We start from the raw sequence: 26049 nt of genomic DNA on the forward strand, positions 1-26049 counted from the left end.
CCTTGGATGCTGTGTTGGTTGAGGTGTGCTCCCCAACCTATCACGGAGGCATCCGTTGTGATTACGTATTGAGGCACTGGGTCTTGAAAAGGCTGCCCTCTGTTTAAATTTATAGTGTTCCACCATTGAAGCGAGGTGTATGTTTGGCGGTCTATCAACACTAGATCTTGAAGTTGACCCTGTGCTTGTGACCATTGTGATGCTAGGCACTGTTGTAAGGGCCACATGTGCAATCTTGCGTTTGGGACAATGGCTATGCATGAGGACATCATGCCTAGTAGTTTCATCACTAATTTTACCTGTAACTTTTGTTTTGGGTGCATGGCTTGTATTACGTTTTGAAATGCCTGTACCCTTTGTGGACTTGGAGTGGCAATCCCTTTTGTTGTGTTGATTGTTGCTCCTAAGTATTGTTGTATTTGACACAGCTGTAGGTGTGATTTGTTGTAGTTGAGTGAGAAACCTAGCTTGTGAAGGGTTTCTATGACATACTTTGTGTGTTGTGAACACTGTTCTTGCGTATTGGTTTTGATTAACCAATCGTCTAGGTAAGGGAACACATGTATTTGCTGCCTTCTGATATGCGCTGCCACTACTGCCAGGCATTTTGTAAAAACTCTTGGCGCTGTTATCCTGAATGGCAACTCTTTGAACTGGTAATGTACCCCTTGGATTACAAATCTTAAGAACTTTCTGTGGGAAGGATGTATGGGTATATGGAAATACGCATCCTTGAGGTCTAGTGTTGTCATGTAGTCTTGTTGTTTGAGCAATGGGATCACGTCTTGCAGTGTCACCATGTGAAAGTGGTCTGATTTGATGTATATGTTTAATGTTCTGAGATCTAGTATAGGTCTTAGAGTTTTATCTTTTTGGGGTATGAGAAAGTACAGGGAGTAAACTCCTGTTCCTTTCTGATGAATTGGTACTAGCTCTATTGCATCTTTTTGCAACAACGCTTGGACCTCCAGTTGTAAGAGATCCATGTGTTGTTTGGACATGTTGTGTGTTTTCAGTGGGACATTTGGAGGGAATTGTAGAAATTATATGCAATAACCATGCTGGATAATGGCTAGGACCCACGTGTCTGTTGTTATTTCTTCCCAGTTGTTGTAGAAAATGGTTAGCCTCCCCCCCACTGGTGTTATGTGTTGGGGATTTGGGACGTTGAAGTCACTGTTTATTTTGTGGAGTTTTGGGACTCTGGAACTTCCCTCTACTCTTTGGGAACTGTCCTCCTCTGTATTGTCCCCGAAAACTTCCCCGCTGATATTGACTTTGATAAGTGGGTCTTGTTTGTGAAGGTGAGGGTTCTGTGCTCTGTCCCCGAAACCCGCCTCGAAAATGTGTTTTCCGAAAAGTGCCTCTGCTCTGTGGGGAGTAGTGTGCCCATGGCTTTGGCCGTATCTGTGTCCTTTTTAAGTTTTTCGATAGCAGTGTCCACCTCCAGCCCAAACAACTGCTGTCCGTTAAAGGGCATATTCAGGACCGCCTGTTGTATTTCCGGCTTGAATCCTGAGGTTCGTAGCCATGCGTGCCTCCGTATGGTCACTGATGTATTTACAGTCCTAGCAGCTGTGTCGGCTGCATCCATTGCTGAATGTATCTGATTGTTCGAGATACTCTGGCCTTCCTCCACCACTTGTTGTGCTCTTTTTTGGAACTCTTTGGGCAGGTGTTCTATGAAATGTTGCATTTTGTCCCAATGAGCCCTATCATATCTCGCTAGCAATGCCTGTGAGTTGGCAATGCACCATTGGTTGGCTGCCTGTGCCGCAATCCTTTTCCCTGCTGCGTCGAACTTGCGACTTTCTTTGTCTGGAGGTGGGGCATCTCCTGAGGTGTGTGAGTTTGCCCTTTTGCGAGCTGCCCCTACTACCACTGAGTCTGGTGTTAATTGTTGCGTGATGTACACAGGGTCTGTTGGTGGCGGTTTGTACTTTTTCTCCACCCTTGGAGTAATGGCCCTGCCCTTCACAGGCTCCTGAAACACTTGTTTGGAGTGTTTGAGCATTCCTGGTAACATAGGGAGACTCTGGTACTGGCTATGTGTGGACAACAGTGTATTAAAGAGAAAGTCATCCTCTATAGGTTCTGCGTGCAGAATGACATTATGAAACGCAGCTGCTCTTGATACCACCTGTGTAGGCAGTGCTGTCCTCAGGTGGTGACGGTCTCGCTGGACAACAGTCGGGACTGTTATCTGATACAGGCGCATCATAAAGATGCCATGCGTGGGGATCATCCTGACTCCATCATTGGTGGAGTGGCTACCGGTGCTGGTTGTGGTGAGCGTTGTGGAGATGGTGGCGGAGTCACTTGTCTTGCCACCTTGGCCTGTGGCTGCTTGTCTTTCTCTTGGAAGGCAAGTTTTCTTTTCATTCTGATTGGAGGGAGAGTACTGACCTTCCCTGTGTCTTTTTGAATTTGGAGTCTTCGTTGAGTGTAATCTGGCTCCCCTGCCTCTAGTTCCTGTCCGAATCTGTGTCCTTGCATCTGTAAGGACAGGCCCTGTTCCTCGGTGTAGGAACTCTATTTCGGTTCCGAAGACGGATGTTTCGGTATGGAAACTTTTTCGGCAGTCTTTTTCGGCTCCGAAGACACTTTTTTGATTTTCGGCGTACTGATCTCTCGATGCCGACTCATTTCGGTGTAGCCCTCTCGGTGTCGAGATTGCTCTGACCCGGTGTCTCGGGGTCGAGTCTGCTCTGTGCCGGTATCTTGACCGGAGTTGGATGACTGACACATGCATGCCCTTTTTCAGTGCCGATGGTCGGTCACCTATTTTTCGGGTTAAGCCATGGCCTGCTGGCGGTGGCTTCCCCTGGGCTTTAGCGGTTTTTCCGTGAGTTTTGTGTTGTGACGTCTTACTCATGGTTTTCGGCGTCTGTTCGGGATCGACCTCGTCAGAGTCCGAATCCACGATGGAGAAGGTTTCTTCCTCTTCCTCCAAATATTGTTGTCCTGTCGGCGCCGACGCCATTTGTAGTCTTCTTGCTCTTCGGTCTCTTAACGTCTTCCTCGACCGAAATGCTCGACAGGCCTCACAGGTATCCTCTTTGTGTTCTGGAGACAGACACAAATTACAGACCAGATGCTGATCTGTATAAGGATACTTGTTGTGACATTCGGGGCAGAAGCAGAAGGGGACATTATCCTTGAAGACGCACGTGGTCGGGCCGACCAGGCCCCGCCGGGGAATCGAAAACCCCGAAGGGCCACCGGAGCTCTTCAAAATTCGGTGTCGATCTGTTGTAAGTAACCCGATACCAAACGCAAACAATACCATCGAATTTTCCGAGATTTTAACTAACTTTCCGAACCGAAACGCGGAGCGAAAAGGAACACGTCCAAACCCGATGGCGGAAAGAAAACAATCTAAGATGGAGTCGACGCCCATGCGCAATGGAGCCGAAAGGGGAGGAGTCCCTCGATCTCGTGACTCGAAAGACTTCTTCGAAGAAAAACAACTTGTAACACTCCGAGCCCAACACTAGATGGCGGGATGTGCACAGCATGTGTATCTGCAGCTACACATGCCATTGAACATATATATATATATATATATATATATATATATATATATATATACACATACACACACATATATACACACACATATATATATATATATATATATATATATAAATATAATGTCACTTACCCAGTATACATCTTTTTTCCCAAGTTACGGGATCGAGTGACTCCTCTCGGTGATAATGTGCATAGGCATCGACTCCTTTGTTAGATTGTTTTCCCGCAGGAGGGTGAAGTAACAAGTGAAGAATTGTGTATGTAAAAATATATATAGAAAGTGAAGATGTCCATGCAATGTATATACATATTTACATGATAAAGTACTACAATGGTTACAGGCTTCCGGGGAGGTGGGAGGACACGTGAATCTGCAGTACTACATGCCAGGAACAGATGTACACTGGGTAAGTTAAATTGTCCGTTTGATGGCATGTGTAGCGGCAGATACACATGCTGTGCATAGACTGAAAAGTTATTCTCCTCCTAAGTAAGCGATTAGCCTGTAGGAGTTGAAGTAGTTTGAAATAGTGTTCTAAGCACTGCTTGACCAACATTTGCTTGTTGTCTCTATAACACATCTTCACAGTAGTGTTTAGTAAAAGTGTGTGGTGTGGACCATGTGGCTGCTTTCCATATGTCTGCCATTAGTTTGTTTCCTGAGAATGTCATTGAAGCACCTTTTTTAGGGTCGAGCCGGCTTTGCATGCGCTCGCGCATGCGTATAGCAGGGAGACTCTTTTGTATTTAGAAAAGGGCTCAGAGCCCTGTCAACTTCACGTCAGTGCTTTTTATTGGTTCGTGGGCTTCCCTAATTAAATCTGCTTGCTTTCATTAGTCGAAGGCACGCGTACGTCATGCCTTTTCCGGTGGCTAGCCCTCCTCGAGCGCAGTGACCAAGTACAGAAAGCATGCGAGGCTCGCTGTTTTCCATCGGGCTCGTGGACTTTTTTTTTAAACTAATTTACGAGCCCGATCTCGCTTGGCAGAAGTCGAGCGCTTTACCTACTTGATTTAACTTTTTCGGGTTATGTGCATAAATGCACTTTTGCCCGATAGGTGAAAAGTCGGGTTAGGAGTTTACAACGCGATCGGCTCTAACACGAGCAAACGCGAAACCCGATGCATTGTAAATGCTTGTTTCTAGTCGAATAGCTTTTTAGCTTTAAGATAGCAATTTTGAATACACTTTACTGTCTATCTTGCTAATCCTTGCTTGGAAATAGGATTACCTTTATGAGGTTGTTGGAAAGTGACAAAAGGTTGCGTTGATTTTCTAAAGTCTTTTGTCCTGTCTACATGATATAATAGAGCTCTTTGAGATCAAGAGTGTGAAGAGCTCTTTGAGCAACTGAATCTGGCTGTGGAAAGAAGACTGGCAATTCCACTGACTGACTAATGTTAAATGGTGGAACCACTTTGGGTTGAAATTTTGGATTTGTCCTAAGTACTATTTTGTGTTTGTGTACTTGGAAGAAAGGTTCTTCTAAACTAAATGCTTGTATTTCACTTACTCTTCTTAAGGAAGTAATTGCTACAAGGAAAGCAGCCTTCCATGAGCGAAATTGAAGAGCGTAAGAATGCACAAGTTCAAATGGTGGCCCCATAAGTCTTGTGAGTACAATGTTAAGATTCCATGCAGCAGCTGGTGCAGCTGTAGGTGGAATAACTCTAAGCCCTTCCATAAAAGCTTTTTTTACAGGAATTCTAAACAGAGAGGTATGTTGTCTGTTTTGGAGGTAGGCTGATAATGCAGTTAAATAAATTTTTTAATAGATGAGTATGCAAGATTTGCTTTCTGTAAATGAAGCAAATAACATACAATATCTTGTACTGATGCTTTAAGTGGGTTAACCTTTTTTAGGTTGGCAGTAATATACAAAATGTTTCCATTTATTTGCATAGCACTGCCTGGTTGCAGGTTTACATGCTTGTTTTAGACTAACCATACATTCTGATGGAAGCTTTAGACATCCAAATTATATGACCTCAGGAGCCAAATCACCAGGTTAAGTATCCTGGGATTGGGATGCCGGATCTGACCTTTGTTTTGAGTCAATAGGTCTGGTCTGTTTGGGAGCTTGTGATGTGGTACTACAGACAGATCCAATAGTGTTGTTTGTGTACCAGTGTTGACGTGCCCACGTGGGAGCGATGAATATCATAGTGAGTGAAGTGTGATGCATCTTGTTGACCAAAAATTGAATTAACGGGGGAAGGGGGGGGGGGGGGGAGCGTAAGCGAATATCCCTGACCAATTGATCCATAGAGCACTGCCCTTGAGTTGAGGGTGTGGGTATCTGGACGCAAAGTTTTGGCATTTTGCGCTTTCTTTTGTTGCAAACAGATCTATGTTTGGTGTCCCCCAGCGGCAGAAGTGATCTTGTAGAATCTGGGGATGTATTTCCCATTCGTGAGTTTGCTGTTGATCTCGGCTGAGATTGTCGGCTAACTGATTTTGAATGTCTGGTATATATTGTGCTATCAGGCGAATGTTGTGAATTGCCCAATGCCAAATTTGTTTGCGTTTTCGCTTGTTGCGAAAAGGTCTATGTTTGGTGTTCCCCACATCTGAAAGTAATATTGAATTACTTGTGGGTGAATCTCCCATTCATATGTTTGTTGCTGTGTCCTGCTTAAGATGTCCGCTATCTGGTTATGTATCCCTGGGATGTATTCCGCTAGAGGTGGATGTGATTGTGAATTGCCCATTTCCAAATTGTTTGTGCTAAGAGGGACAATTGGGATAAGTGTGTTCCCCCCTCTCCCTGTTTTTGCAGATAATACATTGTTGTCATGTTGTCTGTCCTTATTAAGACTAATTTGTGTATGATCTGTGGTTGGAATGCTTTGATACCTAAAAACACTGCCAGCAATGCCAGGTGGTTTCTGTGGTAAGTTTGCTGGATTGGGTCACATTCTCCCTTTATTGCAAGATTGTTGAGATGGGCTCCCCAACCTGTCAGGGATTCATCTGTCCTAATTATGGTCTGTAGCACAGGTTTCTGAAATGGCTGCTCTTTTGATAAGTTGGTGTGATTCCACCATCGTAGAGATTTGTAAGTTTGGCGGTCCAACAACACTAGATCCTGTAGTTGATCCTGTGCCTGATACCATTGTTGCGAGAGACACTGTTGCAGTGGTATCATGTTTAGACGTTCATTTGGCACTATTGCTATGCATGATGCCATCACCCCTAATAGCCTCATGGCAAATCTTATTGTGCAAGTTTGATTCACCTGCAAGTGGGAAATGAGAGTGTGAAACACTTGTGTTCATTGTGGATTTGGGTAGGCTAATGCTGACTGAGTGTTGAGAATTGCTCCCAGATAAGGTTGAATTTGTGCTGGATGAAGATGAGATTTCTGGTTATTAACTGTGAACCCTAATTTGTGTAGGGTATCTATTGTGTATTGTGTGGGCTGTTGACATTTTAGAATGGTGCTGGCTTTTATTAACCAGTCATCTAGATAAGGGAAGACATGTATGTGCTACCTTCTGAGGTATGCTGCGACTACAGCTAGACATTTTGTGAATACTCTTGGTGCTGTTGTACCCCAAAGGGTAGTACTTTGAATTAATAGTGCTCGCCTGCTTTTACAAACCTTAGGTACCTTCGATGAGCTGGGTGTATAGGAATGTGGAAGTAAGCATCCTTTAGGTATAACGCTGTCATGTAATCTTGTTTTTGTAACAAGGGAATGACATCCTGTAGAGTGACCATGTGAAAATGCTCTGACAGGATATATTGATTAAGAGGCCTGAGATCGAGAATGGGTATGAGAGTACCATTTGTTGGTATGAGGAAGTATAGAGAATATACTCCTGTGCCTTGCTGACTGATGGGAACTATTTCTATTGCCTGTTTTAGAAGTCAAGACTGTATCTCTTGTTTCAGCAGAGCAGTGTGTTCAAGCGAGAGCCTGTGAAAACGGGTGGAATGTTGTTGAAGTGGAGATGAGTTCTAGGCAACAACCATTGTGGATAATTGACAGTACCCATTGATCTGTTGTAATTTGTTGCCAGTAAGAATGGAAATGTTGCAGTCTTCCTCCCACAGGAGATGTATGTTGCTGTGGAACGGATGGGAAGTCATTGTATTGAGGAGGTAGAAGAACCTTTTGAGGCAGGGAATTTACCCTTAGACCTGAAATAAATGTTGTCCTCTGTAAGAACCTCTGAAAGACCCCCTAGTGTAATACTGTTGTCCCTGTTTTGAGTGGGAAGTGGAGGCCTCTGCAGCTTAGGATTTAAATCCTCCTGTAAATTGAGGTTTTCAAAAGGAACCCCGCAATGGTCTAGAATAAAGGGCTCCCATGGCTTTTGCTGTTTCTGAGTCCTTTTTTAGTTTATCAGTTGTTGAGTCCACTTCTGGTCCAAAAAGCTGCTGTTTATTGAACTGAATATTTAGGACCACCAGCGCAATCTCAGGTTTAAAACCTGAGGACCTCAACCAAGCATGTCGCTTGATGGTAATGCTGGTGTTTATTCCTCTAGCTGCAGTATCCGCTGTATCTAGAGCAGACCTAATTTGGTTGTCTGCTATAGCTTTTCCTTCCTCTACAATTTGATGCACCCTCTTTTGACGTCCTTTGGGGAGATATTGGAAAAATGATTGTGTCTCATCCCAATGTGCCCGGTCATACCTAGCTAAAATGGCTTGGGAATTAGCAATACGCCACTGATTAGCTGCTTGTGTTGCTACCCTTGTACCTGCCGCATCAAATATATGGCTTTCTTTGTCAGGGAGAGGATTATCACCCTGGCTGGTCACGCGCTTCCTGGCTGCACTGACTACAATGGAGTCTGTTGGTAACTGCTGCAAAATGTAAATTGGGTCTGTTGGTGCAGGCTCATTTTTGATCAATTCTGGGTGTTAGAACTCTAGCTTTAACAGGCTCTTTAAAAATATCGTCTGCATGTTTGAGCATACCAGGGAGCTTTGGTAAACACTGGTACTGCTTGTGAGTTGAGGATAGAGTGTTGAAAAGGAAATCCTCTTCTAATGGTTCAGCATGCATTTGCACCCCATGATATGCAGCTGCCCAGGAGATAATCTGATTGTATGATGTTGCATCCTTGGGTGGAGATGGTCTTGTGGGATATTTATCAGCATCGTTAGGTGGGATGGGATCAGTCATATATATCCCACGGATCTATGGTGTAACTGGTATCACCTCTTTCTTCATCTTGTGAAGAAGTATGAAAATGTGTGGGTGAAGGCGGTGGTGGAGTAAGAGGTTATGGTGAAAAGGAAAGTTGAGGTAAATGTGGTGGAGAAAGCTCAACAGTTTTTGGCCTTCCCTTTTGCTTGTAGATTTTCGCAAGTGGTGGGGCAGTATCCAGAGTTTCCAGCAATGCTAACCTCCTTTTGGTATGAGGAGGTGGAGACGCAATTATTTTTCCAGTCTCTATCTGGATGTGAATTCTCCTTTGTTTACTATCCATAACCTCCAGAGTGGGTTGAATTTCTGATTCATCCCCTTGTTGTTCTGAAGCATGTTTTGTGCTTTTAAAGGAATGTTTTGTAAGTTTCCTGGCAACATGCTTCATTCGAGTCGATAGTCCTGTTTCCTCTGTATAAGATGTTTTTGGCTCATAAGATGGACTCTAATGTTTTGACTCCGAAGCGGCGCACGCATATTTTGGCTCTGATGTAACAGGCCGCCGACTCGGTTTCGGAGGTGGAAGCCTGCATCTTTCGGCTCGACCGCGACACCGAAACAGGTTTGGTAGCCTGTTGAGTGTCTTGGCCTTTTTCGGCACCAAACCGGAGGGTCGGTCGACGATAGATTGTTTTCGGGTGGAACCATGACTAAGAAGCGGTGATGCACCCAAGGTCTTGTGTGTTTTTTTTACTTGTTGGGGTTGGAGCTGGTGTACTCATGTACTGCGCTGCAGATATAGAGCGGATGTCCTCCTCTGAATCCTACTCTGAGTCGGAATCTGGAATCCAGACTGCCGTTTGTGCCTGTTCTTTGCCAAGGATGTCGGTGATGGGCTCTGTGAGTTTCAACGTCATCTCCAATCGTCTTGCCCTTCGATTGCGTAAGATTTCTTTGAACGAAAAGACAGACATGCCTCGCAGCTTTCTTCTCGATGGTCTGGAGAAAGGCGGAGATTACACACCAAGTGCTGATCGGTGTATGGAAACTTGGCATGGTACTGAGGAAGAAATCGGAATGGAGTCCGATCCATGAGCCTATGACACAGTAGGCCTGAAAGGGCATTTAATTGATCCCAACGGTAAGATCGGATCGAGTGCAGAAGGAAACCGAGTTCTAAACAATACTGATGGTAAGAGAAAAGATAGAAAGTTCAGAGAATTTCTGAACCGCAAATCCCGGAGCGAGAGTGAACAGGTTCAAACCAGACGGCGGAAAGAAAACAATCTAACAAAAGAGTCGATGCCCATGCGCATTATCACCGAGAGGAGTCACTCGATCCGTGACTTGGGCAAAAAGCTTTTATATTTACAAATTTACAAATGTACGAGTTTAATTTTAATCAACTTACAACGGCTACAGGCTCCCGGGGAGGTGGGAGGGCGCATGTGAATCTGAAGCAGCGTCTCATGCCACGAACAGAGGTACACTGGGTAAGTGACATTTTCCGTTCGATGGCATGTGTAGCTGCAGATACACATGCTGTGCATAGACTAGTAAGCAGTTATCTCCCCAAAAGCGGTGGTTTAGCCTGTAGGAGTTGAAGTTGTTTGAAATAAAGTTCTTAGTACTGCTTGTCCTACTGTGGCTTGTTGTGTTGTTAACACATCCACGCAGTAATGTTTAGTGAATGTATGAGGCGTAGACCATGTGGCTGCCTTACAGATTTCTGTCATTGGTATATTTCCTAGAAAGGCCATTGTGGCGCCTTTCTTTCTAGTGGAGTGTGCCTTTGGTGTAATAGGCAGTTCTCTCTTAGCTTTAACATAACAGGTTTGAATACATTTCACTATCCATCTGGCAATGCCTTGTTTGGATATTGGATTTCCTGTATGAGGTTTTTGGTAAGCTACACACAATTGTTTTGTTTTGCGAAACTGTTTGGTTCTATCAATGTAGTACATTAGAACTCTTTTTATGTCTAATGTATGTAATGCTCTTTCAGCTACAGAGTCTTGTTGTGGAAAACACAATGGGAGTTCCACAGTTTGGTTTAAGTGGAACGGTGATATAACTTTTGGCAAAAATTTGGGATTTGTACGTAGAACCACTTTATGTTTGTGTATTTGTATAAAGGGTTCCTGATGGTAAAGGCTTGTATTTCACTTACTCTTCTAAGAGATGTGATAGCTATTAGGAAGGCTACTTTCCAAGTTAAGTATTGCATTTCACAAGAGTGCATGGGTTCGAATGGTGGACCCATGAGTCTTGTTAATACAATATTGAGGTGCCACAAAGGAACTGGTGGTGTTCTCGGTGGAATGATCCTTTTTAGACCCTCCATAAAAGCTTTTATGACTGGGATCCTAAATAGTGAAGTTGAATGTGTAATTTGCAGATAAGCTGAAATTGCTAAGAGATGTATTTTAATGGATGAAAAAGCTAACTTAGATTTTTGTAAGTGTAGTAAGTAGCTTACAATGTGTGTAGCGGACACGTGTAATGGTTGAATTTGATTATTATGACAGTAATAAACAAATCGTTTCCATTTATTAGCGTAGCAATGTCTTGTAGTAGGTTTTCTAGCCTGTTAGATGACCTCCATACATTCCTGTGTGAGGTTTAGAAGTCTGAATTCTAAGACTTCAGGAGCCAGATTGAGCGATGCTGGATTCGGGTGTCTGATCTGCTGTTTGTGTTGAGTTAACAGATCTGGTCTGTTTGGTAGTTTGATATGAGGCACTACTGACAGGTCTAGTAGTGTTGTGTACCAAGGTTGTCGTGCCCAAGTTGGTGCTATTAGTATTAGTTTGAGTTTGTTTTGACTCAGTTTGTTTACTAGATACAGAATGAGTGGGAGACAGGGGAAAAGCGTAAGCAAATATCCCTGACCAACTCATCCATAACGCATTGCCCTTGGAGTGAGGCTGTGGGTACCTGGATGCGAAGCTTTGGCATTTTGCGTTTTCTTTTGTTGCGAATAGGTCTTTTTGCGGTGTTCCCCAGTTTTTGAAGTAGGTTTGTAGTATCTGGGGATGAATCTCCCATTCGTGGATCTGTTGGTGATCTCTACTGAGATTGTCTGCCAACTGGTTTAGAATTCCTGGGATGTATTGCGCTATTAGGTGAATGTGATTCGAATTTTTTTGTGCTAAGAGACACAGTTGTGATGAGTGTGTGCCTCCCTGTTTGTTTAAGTAATACATTGTTGTCATGTTGTCTGTTTTGACAAGAATTTGTTTGCGGGCTATTAGTGGTTGAAATGCTTTCAACGCTAGAAACACTGCTTGTAGTTCTAGATGATTTATGTGAAGTTGTTTCTGCTGAGTGTCCCATTGTCCCTGGATGCTGTGTTGGTTGAGGTGTGCTCCCCACCCTACCATGGAAGCATCTGTTGTGATCACGTATTGAGGCACTGGGTCCTGGAAAGGCTGCCCTTGATTTAAATTTATATGATTCCACCATTGTAGCGAGGTGTGTGTTTGGCGGTCTATCAACACTAGATCTTGTAGTTGACCCTGTGCTTGTGTCCATTGTGTTGCTAGGCACTGTTGCAAGGGCCGCATGTGTAATCTTGCGTTTGGGACAATGGCTATGCATGAGGACATCATGCCTAGTAGTTTCATCACTAATTTTACCTGATACTTCTGGTTTGGGTGCATGCTTTGTATTACGTTTTGGAATGCTTGTACCCTTTGTGGACTTGGAGTGGCAATCCCTTTTTTGTGTTGATTGTTGCCCCTAAGTATTGTTGTATTTGACACAGCTGTAGGTGTGATTTTTGGTAGTTTAGTGAGAAACCTAGTTTGTGAAGGGTTTCTAGGACGTATTTTGTGTGTTGAACACTGTTCTTGTGTGTTGGTTTTGAATAACCAATCGTCTAGATACGGGAATACGTGTATGTGCTGTCTTCTGATATGTGCCGCTACTACTGCAAGGCATTTTGTAAATACCCTTGGTGGTGCGGTTATCCCGAATGGTAACACTTTGAACTGGTAATGGACTCCTTGGATTACAAACCTTAAGTATTTCCTGTGTGAAGGATGTATGGGTATATGGAAGTACGCATCCTTGAGATCTAATGTCGTCATGTAGTCTTGGTGTTTGAGCAAGGGGATTAAGTCTTGAAGTGTCACCATGTGAAAGTGATCTGATTTGATGTAAAGATTTAGTGTTCTGAGAAGATCTAATATGGGTCTTAGAGTTTTGAACTTTTTGGGTATGAGAAAGTACATGGAGTAAACCCCTGTTCCTTTCTGATGATTGGGTACTAGTTCTATTGCATCTTTTTTCAACAACGCTTGGACCTCTAGCTGTAATAGATCCATGTGCTGTTTGGACATGTTGTGTGTTTTTGGAGGCACATTTGGTGGTAATTGTAGGAATTCTATGCAATAACCATGTTGGATGATGGCTAGGACCCACGAGTGTTATTTTCTCCCAATATTAGTAAAAATGTGTTAGTCTCCCCCCACTGGTGTTATGTGTTGGGGATTTGTTACACTGAAGTCACTGTTTGTTTTGAGGGGTCTTTGGACTTTGGAACTTCCCTCTAGTTTTAGGGAACTGTCCACCTCTGTGTTGTCCCCGAAAGCCTCCTCTCCAATACTAGCTCTAGTATGTGGGCCTGGTTTGTGAGGTTGAGGGTTCTGTGGTTTGGCCCCGAAACCCCCCTCTAAATTGTGTCTTCCTAAATGTGCCTCTGCTCTGTGGGGAGTAGTGTGTGCCCATGGCCTTGGCCGTATCTGTATCCTTTTTCAGCTTCTCGATAGCTGTGTCCACTTCCGGCCCAAACAACTGCTGTCCATTATAAGGCATATTAAGCACAGCCTGTTGGATTTCGGGCTTGAATCCTGAGGTGCGTAGCCATGCGTGTCTCCGAATTGTGACAGCTGTATTTACAGTTCTTGCAGCTGTGTCTGCTGCGTCCATTGCCGATCGTATCTGGTTATTCAAGATACTTTGGCCCTCTTCCACCACTTGTTGTGCACGCTTTTGGAATTCTTTAGGCAGATGTTCAATAAAGTGCTGCATTTCATCCCAGTGGGCTCTGTCATATCTTGACAGCAAAGCCTGTGAATTGGCAATGCGCCATTGATTGGCTGCCACTCTTTTCCCCGCTGCGTCGAACTTGCGACTTTCTTTGTCGGGTGGTGGTGCATCTCCGAAGGTGTGTTAATTTGCCCTTTTACGTGCTGCGCCTACTACTACTTAGTCAGGTGTCAGTTGCTGCGTGATGTACATAGGGTCTGTTGGGGGAGGCTTTTACTTTTTCTCCACCCTAGGAGTGATGGCCCTGCCTTTTACGGGTTCTTGAAATACTTGCTTTGCGTGTTTCAACATTCCCGGTAACATCAGAAGACTCTGGTACTGGCTATGTGTGGACGACAGAGTATTAAATAAAAAGTCATCTTCAATCGGTTCAGCGTGCAGTGTCACGTTGTGAAAAGCAGCTACTCTGGACACCACCTGTGTGTAAGCCGTACTGTCTTCAGGTGGTGATGGTCTTGCTGGATAACAGTCGGGACTATTATCTGACACAGGCGCATGATAAAGATCCCATGCATCTGGGTCATCTTGGCTCATCCCTGTGTGCGTTGGAGACTGCATTGTAGGTGGGGTAGCAATTGGTGATGGTTGCGGTGAGCGTTGTGGTGATAGTGGCGGAGTTAATTGTTTTGCCACCTTTGCATGTGGTTGTTTATCTTTATCTTGGAAAGCAAGTTTCCTTTTCATCCTTATAGGAGGGAGAGTTCTTATCTTCCCCGTCTCCCTTTGGATATGGAGCCTTCTCTGTGTATAATCTGGCTCCCCTGCTTCTAGCTCTTGTCCGAATTTATGGCTTTGCATTTGTGCGGAAAGCCCTTGTTCCTCGGTGAAGGAACTTGTTTTCGGCTCCGAAGCCAGATGCTTCGGTATCGAAACCTTTTCAACAGTCTTTTTCGGCTCCAAAGCCACTTTGAGTTTCGGTGTTCCGATCTCTCGGTGCAGACTCATCTTGGTGCCGGTATTTTGATGTCGAGATTGTTCTGAACCAGTGTCTCGGGCCGAGTCTGTTCTGTGCCGGTATCTCGACCGGAGTAGGATGACTTCGACACATGTGTGCCCTTTTCGGTGCAGATGGACGGTCACCGATTTTTCGGGTTAAGCCATGGCCTGCCGGCGGTGGCGTCCCCTGGGCTTTGATGATTTTTACGTGAGTTTTGGCCGGGGCTGTTTTACTCACGGTTTTCGGCATCTGTTCTGTTTCGGCCTCGTCCGATTCAGCAATGGAGAAGGTTTCTTCTTCCTCCAAGTCGTGGTGTCCTGACGGCGCAGACGCCATTTGAAACCTTCTTGCTCTCCGGTCCCTCAGCGTTTTCCTCGACCGAAATGCTCGACAGGCCTCACAGGTATCCTCTTTGTGTTCGGGAGACAAACACAAATTACAGACCAAATGTTGATCTGTGTAAGGATACTTGTTGTGGCATTCGGGGCAGAAGCGGAATGGGGTCCGTTCCATTAGTCTTGTAGACGCACGTGGTCGGGCCGACCAGGCCCCGCCGGGGAATCAAAACCCCGAAGGGCCACCGGAGCTCTTCCAAATTCGGTGTCGATCTGCGTTAACTAACCAGATACCGAACGCAAACAAATTTTCCGATGTCTAACTTTCCGAACCGAAACACGGAGCGAAGAGGAACACGTCCGAACCTGATGGCGGAAAGTAAACAATCTAAGATGCAGTCGACGCCCATGCGCAATGGAGCCGAAATGGGAGGAGTCCCTCGATCAGCTACACATGCCATCGAACATATATATATACATATATAAAAAAAAATCTATCCAATTCATATTCCTTCCATGTCACATTGTTTTACATTTTGGATTCATCAGATGAACAACAAAGTTGGAAGCACAGGTCCGGCTTTGTGTAAAAAAGCACAGAAAGAAAAGAACTGAAGTCAGCGCACAGGTGTGGCACCTATATGTGGTTCCACTGCATCCCCAAGGAGGTATGAGGTAATGGTGGAGTCAGATGATGCCACCTGTCAGCACATGGAAGCTACTGCCTTAACATTTCCACATTAAGACCGGCACCAGGTAAAATTACATATGTGAGGTTTGTGCAAATAAAGTTATGCATCAGAAAGAGGGGGTTTTCAAGGTCTAAGTACATTTTTGTAGCTTGTTTAGGAGTGGATGCATTGCTGTTTGAGCATGAAGGCCTGATCCTATATTGAAAGCAGGACACTTACGCATTCATGCTTTTCCCACTGCCGCTCAGCACGATGTACGGGGTCTTCTGTGCCTTCTGCTTTTCTTGTAACAATGCTACAGTGCCCAGGGGAGTGTCACTGGAGCTCATCTTCTTCAGGAGCTAAGGGTGGAAAATGGCACAAACAGTGTAACATTTTAGTCTCAATCAAAACACAAATGGAGCACACACATCATGGCCTTCACAACGGACAAAATGCAGCAGGAAACAAGTGCCACTAACAGTACTTGCCAAAAAAAACCTCTGTATCAGTTAGACAAAATGGAGTGCAACAACTGTGCCCTTACATTCAACCAATATTTAGTGCAGCTCTCAACATTCAGTCTCACACAAAATACAATGAAATCCTGCCTTATCTGCAAAGGACATAAAAGCTTAAGCGCAAATCAAATGGCTTTTTCAGCTATGAAATGCAACATCTATAAGCCTCCAATACAATTCAACCAGCTTGGGCACTTACATAGAGTGCAGCAACTTTCCATCTAAGCACATGCCGCCAATCCAGGGACAAATTCTGCAGTGCATTTTCTGTGTAAAATAAAAATGTTTGTCAAACTGGAGTGGTCTGCCTAAGATTCAAAAAGAGGTGGTGGATTTACTATTCACTTTAGAGAGAAAAAGAGTGACTAGGAGTAATCAAGGTCCAACACATGCACTCCCACGTTTATAATTATTAACAAAACAATGTGCCATTCCTAATCAGAGTTAGGGTTGGTACCAATTGTGTAACCTACCCTATCTTTGGCCGAATAGGGTAGAGAAAATATTGGAGCAAGAGCCCTCACTCACACTTAGGGGTGGCATGCTTCATCATTGGGCTAGCTTCTCGTTGAGCCAGTGCTGACATGCACAAAGGGCTCATGAAAAGGGACTCTATGCCGGAGATCTTTCCTCAAATTTACTGTGTGGGACTGGGAATCACCCCAGACATCCAGTTATAACTAGAAATGTAGATTTGTCAAATCAAATAATATTAAATTTAACTGGGGATCTCTTAAAACTACTTTATTCGAAGAGACCCTGTTAAAAATGAGATTTGGGAATATAAAAGGGAAATAATGTGCCCCTGGATTCCCCTAAGAGTTCGATATGTTTCCTGACTAGTGCGTTTCAAAGCATCACTAGCAATTCTTCAGGACCAAATCACTCAATCTATAGTTGGAGGGGCCCTATTCTGTTTCTATATACAGGGAGTGCAGAATTATTAGGCAAATGAGTATTTTGACCACATCATCCTCTTTATGCATGTTGTCTTACTCCAAGCTGTATAGGCTCGAAAGCCTACTACCAATTAAGCATATTAGGTGATGTGCATCTCTGTAATGAGAAGGGGTGTGGTCTAATGACATCAACACCCTATATCAGGTGTGCATAATTATTAGGCAACTTCCTTTCCTTTGGCAAAATGGGTCAAAAGAAGGACTTGACAGGCTCAGAAAAGTCAAAAATAGTGAGATATCTTGCAGAGGGATGCAGCACTCTTAAAATTGCAAAGCTTCTGAAGCGTGATCATCGAACAATCAAGAGTTTCATTCAAAATAGTCAACAGGGTCGCAAGAAGCGTGTGGAAAAACCAAGGCGCAAAATAACTGCCCATGAACTGAGAAAAGTCAAGTGTGCAGCTGCCACGATGCCACTTGCCACCAGTTTGGCCATATTTCAGAGCTGCAACATCACTGGAGTGCCCAAAAGCACAAGGTGTGCAATACTCAGAGACATGGCCAAGGTAAGAAAGGCGGAAAGACAACCACCACTGAACAAGACACACAAGCTGAAACGTCAAGACTGGGCCAAGAAATATCTCAAGACTGATTTTTCTAAGGTTTTATGGACTGATGAAATGAGAGTGAGTCTTGATGGGCCAGATGGATGGGCCCGTGGCTGGATTGGTAAAGGGCAGAGAGCTCCAGTCCGACTCAGACGCCAGCAAGGTGGAGGTGGAGTACTGGTTTGGGCTGGTATCATCAAAGATGAGCTTGTGGGGCCTTTTCGGGTTGAGGATGGAGTCAAGCTCAACTCCCAGTCCTACTGCCAGTTCCTGGAAGACACCTTCTTCAAGCAGTGGTACAGGAAGAAGTCTGCATCCTTCAAGAAAAACATGGTTTTCATGCAGGACAATGCTCCATCACACGCGTCCAAGTACTCCACAGCGTGGCTGGCAAGAAAGGGTATAAAAGAAGGAAATCTAATGACATGGCCTCCTTGTTCACCTGATCTGAACCCCATTGAGAACCTGTGGTCCATCATCAAATGTGAGATTTACAAGGAGGGAAAACAGTACACCTCTCTGAACAGTGTCTGGGAGGCTGAGGTTGCTGCTGCACGCAATGTTGATGGTGAACAGATCAAAACACTGACAGAATCCATGGATGGCAGGCTTTTGAGTGTCCTTGCAAAGAAAGGTGGCTATATTGGTCACTGATTTGTTTTTGTTTTGTTTTTGAATGTCAGAAATGTATATTTGTGAATGTTGAGATGTTATATTGGTTTCACTGGTAATAATAAATAATTGAAATGGGTATATATTTTTTTTTGTTAAGTTGCCTAATAATTATGCACAGTAATAGTCACCGGCACACACAGATATCCCCTAACATAGCTAAAACTAAAAACAAACTAAAAACTACTTCCAAAAATATTCAGCTTTGATATTAATGAGTTTTTTGGGTTCATTGAGAACATGGTTGTTGTTCAATAATAAAATTAATCCTCAAAAATACAACTTGCCTAATAATTCTGCACTCCCTGTAGTGACCCCAGTGATCATGTCATCATTTTTAGAAATTAGCATGATTTTATACCTATACAATGTGGGTGATCACCTAGGATGTGGCCTGAAACGAGTCAATAAAGGAACATGTTACTTACCCGGAAGCATCTATTTGTAGCGTGTAGTGCTGTGGATTCATATGCTTAGCAAACTCCTGCCTTCTGGTGTTGGGCTTAGACATTTGCAACTTGTTTTTCTTCTAAGAAGTCTGTTAAGTCACAAGGTATTGCAACACCTCCTATAGTCTGTATCGCGTATGTTTATCGGCTTCTTTGTTAGACTGTTTTTCAGCTGATCAGGTGAGCTTAGGATAGAAGCAGGATAGTGAAAGAAAGGATTCACCTGCAGATAATGTCAAGATAGTTTTTTTCTTTTAGTAGAGAGAAGTGTACGTCAGCCAGTAGCTTCTGGGGAGGAGGGTGGGTGCATATGAAACTACAGTACAACATTTCACTAATAGCTACTTACAGAGTAAGTGAACATTCCATTCATAGCATGTTTGCTGTAGGCGCATTTGCTTAGCACTGAATATAAAGCAGTGCTCCCTAAAAGTGATGGTTAGCTAGTGGTTTACGTCGATGTTTGAAAAAGAGTTTATAATACAGCTTGACTCACTCTAGCTTGTTGATCAGCTAAGACATCAACACAACAATGTTTTGTGACTGTATGTGGGTTATTCCATGTATCTGCTTTACAGATATATGCTAAAGGGATTACTAGAAAAGCCATGTGAGGTGAACAAGTGGAGGTGTGCCAAGACGTAGGTCCTGTGCTCCCCATGCCACTGGAATCAAGCTAGCCTGGCTGATGAAGGGTGATACCCTGAAACTGGTCCTAGGATGCTTGTTTCCAGTCCAGGGAGGACCTGGCTTGGCAGTTCGGGATGGACTGTTTCCATGGGGAACAGGGTCAAGACTGATTTGCATATGGCTGGGTCCAAACTGGAACGGCATGGGTAGCAAAAAAACGATGGATCCAGGCCCAGATCTCAGTACTGGGGGTGAATGTTTGACATTGTTCAGCATTCCGTCCATCACTTGTTCTTTTTGCATGAGCATGTGGAGTTACAGGTACAAATTGCTTAGCTTTGTGGTAGCAAGTTTGAATGCATCTTATTATCCATCTTGCGATTCCAGCTTTGGAGATAGGGGAAACCCTTATTTGGGTCTGAAAAGACAACTAAAAGCTGAGTTTTGGAAAGGGTTTTGTACTCTTGATGTAGACCAATAATGTTCTTTTAACATTGAGGGTGTGTAGAGCTCATTCTGCCACAGAATTGGTTTTGGAAAAGAATACCAGTGGCTCAATTGTTTGATTTGCGTGGAATGCAGAAACTAATTTAGGGTTTGTTCTAAGACAATTTTATCTGGATAGACTTGGAAGAAAGGTCCTGCTAGAGTAAGCGTTCGAAGTTTGTTTATTCGCCTAAGAGATTTGATAGCTACTAAGAATGCTACTTTCCATGTGAGGACTTGTAAATCACATGAATGTAGTGGTTCAAAAGGGGGATCCATTAGTCTAGTGAGAACAATATTGAGGTTCCAGACTGGTGCTGGTGATATGACGGGTGAAATGACTCTAGTGCTTCCATAAATGCTTTGGTTACTGGATGTTTAACAGCAATACATGTTGTCTGCTCTGCATGTATGCAGCAAGTGCTGCTAAGTGTAGTCTAATTAAGGTATACGCCACGCATGCTTGATTACAAACAAGGTCTTGCTCCGTTCGAGAAACCCGTTAGATTTGATTGTGCAGGCAGTAATGGAAAAAAACTCTTTCACTTGCCTGCATAGCAGGCTTGTGTGGTTGGCCTATGAGTTAGTTTTAAAATGGTCATTCATTCTTGTGGTCGATTGAGGTATCCTAATTCTAATAATTCAAGAGGCAGATCACTAGATTCAGTTGCTTGGGATTTAGATGTATGACCTTTCTCTGTTCCTGCATCAGACGAAGTGGCCAAAGTGGCAGTTTCTCGGTGGTATAACCAATAGTTGTAAGCATGGTAGTGAACCATGCTTCCTGCGCCCATGTTGGGGCTATTATGATTAAGGTGTGGGATGTTTGTGTGACCTTGTGAACCACATAAGGGATGAGTGGGAGAGACGGAAAAGCATAAGCAAATATCCCGACCAGTTGATCCACAGGGCACTGCCTTTGGATTGTGGGTGAGGAAACCTGGAGGTGAAGCATTGGCATTTCTCGTTCTGCTGTGTGTGCAAAAAGGTCTATCTTTGGGGTTCCCCAAAGTTGGATTTATGGGTGGAGCAGTGGTGTGTCGATCTTCACTCATGTACTTGCTGGTGCACTCTGCAAAGTCGTTGTCCACTTCCTGGTAGGTATTCTGCTAGGAGGTGGATTTTGTGATGTATGGTCCAGTGCGATATCAGCTCCGCTATGCGTGAGCGGTGTGGATGTCTCTCCCTGTTTTGAATGTAATACATTGAGGTCATATTGTCGGTACAAACTAGAACTTCTTTGAGCGGAAAATACTGCTGAAAAGCTTTGACAGCTAACTGAATCGCAAGAAGCTCTAGGTGATTGATGTGTAAGTATTTCTGAGTTGGAGACCACAGACCATTTATTGTGAGGTCCTGCATGTGCCCCGAAACCTGTAGGGATGCATCTGTCATAATAGTCATTTGCAGGTTCGGGCTTTGAAGGGCCAACCTGAAAATCTGTTGCTTTTCCACCACTGCAGAGAGCGATGGATTGCTGGCCCTATCAACACTAGATCTTGTACATGCCCTTCCGCAAAAGACCATTGTGACTGAAGACAGTGTTGAAGGGGGCGCATATGCAGCCTTGGGTGTGGCACTATGGAGATACATGATGCCGTAATTCCATCATTGTTTTGACTGTAACTTGACGGTGTGACTGGAAAAGAGGCAATGCTAACAAACGTTTGAACTCCTGCAGGACTGGGATAGGCTTTGGTTGCAACAGAGTCTATGGTTGCACCCGAGAAAGGCTGTACTTGTAAGGGTTGAATGTGAAATTTTGTTGCATATATCATGAAGCCTAATTTGTGTAGAATGTTGATTACGTTTTGAGTGTCTTGCAGACACTGCTGTTTGCTTTCATTTTTATCAGCCAGTCATGTAGATACGGCCCACTTGTGTGACCCCTTTCTGAGATGAGCTACTAAAACAGCGAGGCATTTTGAGTATACTCTTGGTGCAGTAGTTACTCTGAATGGAAACACCTTGAATTGGTAATGTGGCCACTTACTTGAAATCAGACGTAGAGGGGATCGACTGGCTGTTTAGAAAGTGGAAGCAGGTGTCTCTGATTTCTATGGCTATCATGAAGTCTCCGCGCTGTAGCAATCATATTACTTCTTGGAGTGTTACCATATGAAAATGCTGTGACAGGATTTCCTTGTTGAGTGGCCTCTGGTCTAGAATAGCCCTAAAAGTTACCTACTTTTTTGGAATGAGGAAGTAAAGTGAGTACACCTGTGTCCTTGATGTTGTTTTGGGGCCTTTGTAGGAGTGACAAGTGTTCCAGTGACAATGTTTGTGTACACGGTGGTATAGTGTGTGGGGTAGCTGTCAGTTCTAGACAGTACCCATCTTTTATCATGGAAAGGACCCACTGATTTGTTGCAGTTTGTGCCCAGTCTTTGTGATAGTGCTGCAGCCGGCCCCTTTTTGGTGTTTTAAGTGTGTTGGTGGGGGGTCAGGAGGGGGGGGAAGCTTTGAGAGTCACTGCTTAGTGGGAGTGGTTCCTTTGGAGGTGGATCCACAACCCCGTCCTCTATTGTTCTAGTACTGTGAGCTACAGTATGCTCCTCTGGTGTATTGGGACTGATCGGAACCTTCTGCTACGGCGCAGTCATTGTGTCTGTGGAGGTGCTTGTTTTAAATGCCCCTCTATTGTGCCCTCTATGAAAGGATCCTCTATGTTGGTAGTGCATCCATGGCCATGGCAGTGTCAGTCTCCTTTATTTTTTGCAGCATCTCATCTACTTGTGGTCCGAATAGATGTTCACCATCAAATGTTAAGTTTAATAGATGCTGCTGGACATCAGGCTGAATACCAGAGACTCTAAGCCATGCGTGGCGCCTGATGACGACACCGGTATTAACCTCCCTTGCACTTGTATTTGCTGTGTGCAGTGCACATTGGATGGTGGCATTAGAAATAATTTTGCCTTCCTCCACTAGTTCTGCCCCTCTTTGCCGGTACTGGTCTGAGGGATGCTGGTGTACTTCATGTATCTCAACCCATTGGCCTCTGTTGTATCTTGAGGAGACCTACAGAATTTGAGATTCTGAGATGGTTGGCTGCCTGTGCAGCCACACGTTTTCCTGCCACATCATACTTGTTACTCTTCTCATCAGTGGTGGGGGAGCATCTCCAGTCTGTTTCAAACTGTTTTCTGACAGTATGACCACCAAAGATTCTGGTGGAACATGGCCTTTGATGTATATTTGATCAGCAGGGGAGGGCTTATATGACTTGTCTACCATAGCGGTTAGGAGTCTGTGTTCTACAGATTGCTAAGAGATTTCTTCTATGGGATTAAACATACCTTTTATGATAGAAATAACTTTAGTGTTCATTTAAACAGCTTAATATTTCCACTAAAAAGTCATCCTCATCCTCTATTGTATGCATCTCTACTTTATGGTAGTGTGCAGCTCTACGCAGGATCACATGGTAAGTAGATGTGCCATCTGGCGGTGAGTGGTACTGACTGGGATCAGTGTCATCAACTGGGTCTATGTTGTAATATTCCCAGGCTTCATCAACATTCTGTGGATCACCCTGTGGATTAGGAGAGTATGGTGCCTCATAGGGGGTCAATATTATCCACTGTGCTGCGGTCCCTGACAGATGATGGTTTGGGGGAAGCCCGTGGTTAGTTGCAAGGGGAGTGTTGAGGTGATGGTGGATGAACTGGTGGTGCAGCAGATGCTGGTAGTATGGGAATGACAGGTGGTGGAGAAGATAGAAGAAGTGGTGTAGTAGTAGGTGGAGATTGAGGAAACAGTATGGGGCTAGTGCCTCTGTCTTTGCCTTTCTTTTGTGGGTTGTCGGGTGGTTCTGGGCCCATTATCTCCTCTACAAAAGTCTTCTTCCTTTTAGGGAGCTTGTATGTTGGTGGGAGAGGTCGTTTTGCAACTACCCTTCCAGTATCTGGATTGATTAACTAAGCTTTTTGTTTGGTGTTGAGTTATTCTTGCAGTTTTACAGGTATCCGCTCAAAAGGTCACTGTGTCGCTTCCAACGGTGTTTATGCTGTTTTGGGCACCAAGAGTACTTTCGGTGTTGACGGTTTAAGCATCAAGGGCATTGTCGGCACCAATGGTTAATAGTAGCCTTCGAAGTTGAGGGTGTTTTTGGTTCCGAAGGTGTTATTTTCAGGTTCAATGCCTTTTGGTGCTTTTCTGGTGTTGAAGCTTGCGTTTGACGTTGGCACTGAGGCTGGCTTCTACTTTGGGGTGGTCAGTGCCTTTGGCTTTTCAATACCTTTCAGTGCCTGCTTAGGCGGAGGCACATGTGTCTGCTGCTTTGACTGTTTACTGATAACAAACACACAGCCTTGGAAAAGGAAGAAAATGGAAAGCTCATGCAAATTTCAAAGCGCCTATCAGTGGAAATACGAGAGGTTCTTTAAAAGATGCCCTCACGCGCAATTTTCAAAGAACCTCGCATATTTCCACTGATAGGTGTTCTGAAATTTGAATGAGCATCACATTTTCCTCCTTTAACCAGGCTGTATTTGTGTTCTATAGAGATAAGGGACAAAAGAAAAGGAGAAGTACCTCTTTCCCCTTTTTTTCTGTCCCTACACATTTACAGATAACTCCATGGCCCGAGGGCAGTGGGGTTGCATGAGCCATTGTTGATGGTTTTGTGCAGGTCTGTACGGCTTTCGCTGGAGTACTCACAGGCCCTTTGGTTGGTGACTGCTCACAGCCAGAGGTTTAGCCGCTGCTGGTGAGTAGTAAGGGGATGTCCATAGGCAAGTCTTGTGCTTCTGCAGCCTCAAAGTCCTCTTCCGGGTGAAACTCAAGTGACAGCTCGCCAAAGATATCAGGCACATCTTCTGCTCAGTGCGCTTGAGTGGTGGAATGGGCCCAGCACCAATCCCTTCACTGCCGAAGAGTCTTTCTAGATCGGAAGTCCAGGCAAGCTTCACACGACGCCACGTTGTAATCCCAGGACAGGCAGAGGTTACAGACCGAGGCCTGGAGTACTTGGCGTGGCACTTGGGGCAGAAACTGAAGGGAGTCTTTTCCATCATTCTGTGACATCGAGTTACATCAGCCTCTACTGTTTGACAACAAAGATGGGTTTTTCACCTGAATACACAACACTGGAATATATTATATATATATATATATATATATATATATATATATATATATATATATATATATATATATATAATGTCACTTACCCAGTGTACATCTGTTCGTGGAATGTAGTGCTGCAGATTCACATGCTGTGCATATATCACCATCTAGTGTTGGGCTTGGAGTGTAACAAATTGTTTTTCTTCAAAGAAGATTTTTTTGAGTCATGAGAATGAGTGACTCCTCCTCTCAGTGACAGTGCGCATAGGCATTGACTCCTTTGTTAGATTGTTTTCCCTTAGGAGGATGAAGTAAGGAGAGAAGAATTGTGTATGTGCAAATATATATAGAAAGTGAAGAAAATGTCCATGCAATGTATATACATATATACACAATAAAGTACTACAATGGCTACAGCCTTCCGGGGAGGAGGAAGGGCGCATGGGAATCTGCAGCACTACATGCCAGGAACAGATGTACACTGGGTAAGTGACATTTTCCATTTGATGGCATGTGTAGCTGCAGATACACATGCTGTGCATAGACTGAAAAGCAGTTCTTCTCCCAAGTAAGCGGTGGTTAGCCTTTAGGAGTTGAAGTACTTTGAAATAGTGTTCTAAGCACTGATTGACGAACATTTGCTTGTTGTCGAGATAACACATCTGCACAGTAGTGTTAAGTAAATGTGTGTGGTGTGGACCATGTGGCTGCCTTGCATATGTCTGCCATTGGTATATTTCCTAAGAATGCCACTGAAGCACCTTTCTTACTAGCAGAATTTGCATTAGGAGTTACTAATATTTGCCGTTTAGCTTTAAGAAAGCAAGTTTGAATACACTTTACTATCCATCTAGCTAATCCTTGCTTGGAAATAGGATTACCTTTATGAGGTTGTTGGAAAGCGACAAAACGTTGTGTAGATTTTCTAAAGTCTTTTGTTCTGTCTACATAACACATTAGAGCTCTTTTGACATCAAGAGTGTGGAGAGCTCTTTCAGCAACTGAATCTGGCTGTGGAAAGAAGACTACCAATTCCACTGACTGATTAATGTGAAATGGTGAAACCACTTTGGTTTGAAA

General features: G+C 44.0%; 1 protein-coding gene across 1 annotated transcript in view; it reads right to left on the reverse strand.

Moving 5' to 3' along the window:
* Positions 1–26049, reverse strand: part of SART1 (spliceosome associated factor 1, recruiter of U4/U6.U5 tri-snRNP) — a 748174-nt gene that overhangs the window by 132629 nt on the left and 589496 nt on the right. Inside the window, exon 19 of the mRNA XM_069207847.1 lies at positions 15875–15996. Within this exon, the coding sequence (XP_069063948.1) occupies positions 15875–15996 (122 nt within the window). The remainder of the gene's footprint in view (positions 1–15874; positions 15997–26049) is intronic.

The sequence above is a fragment of the Pleurodeles waltl genome, chromosome 9 (assembly GCF_031143425.1).
Source record: "Pleurodeles waltl isolate 20211129_DDA chromosome 9, aPleWal1.hap1.20221129, whole genome shotgun sequence".
Classification (NCBI taxonomy): Eukaryota; Metazoa; Chordata; class Amphibia; order Caudata; family Salamandridae; genus Pleurodeles; species Pleurodeles waltl.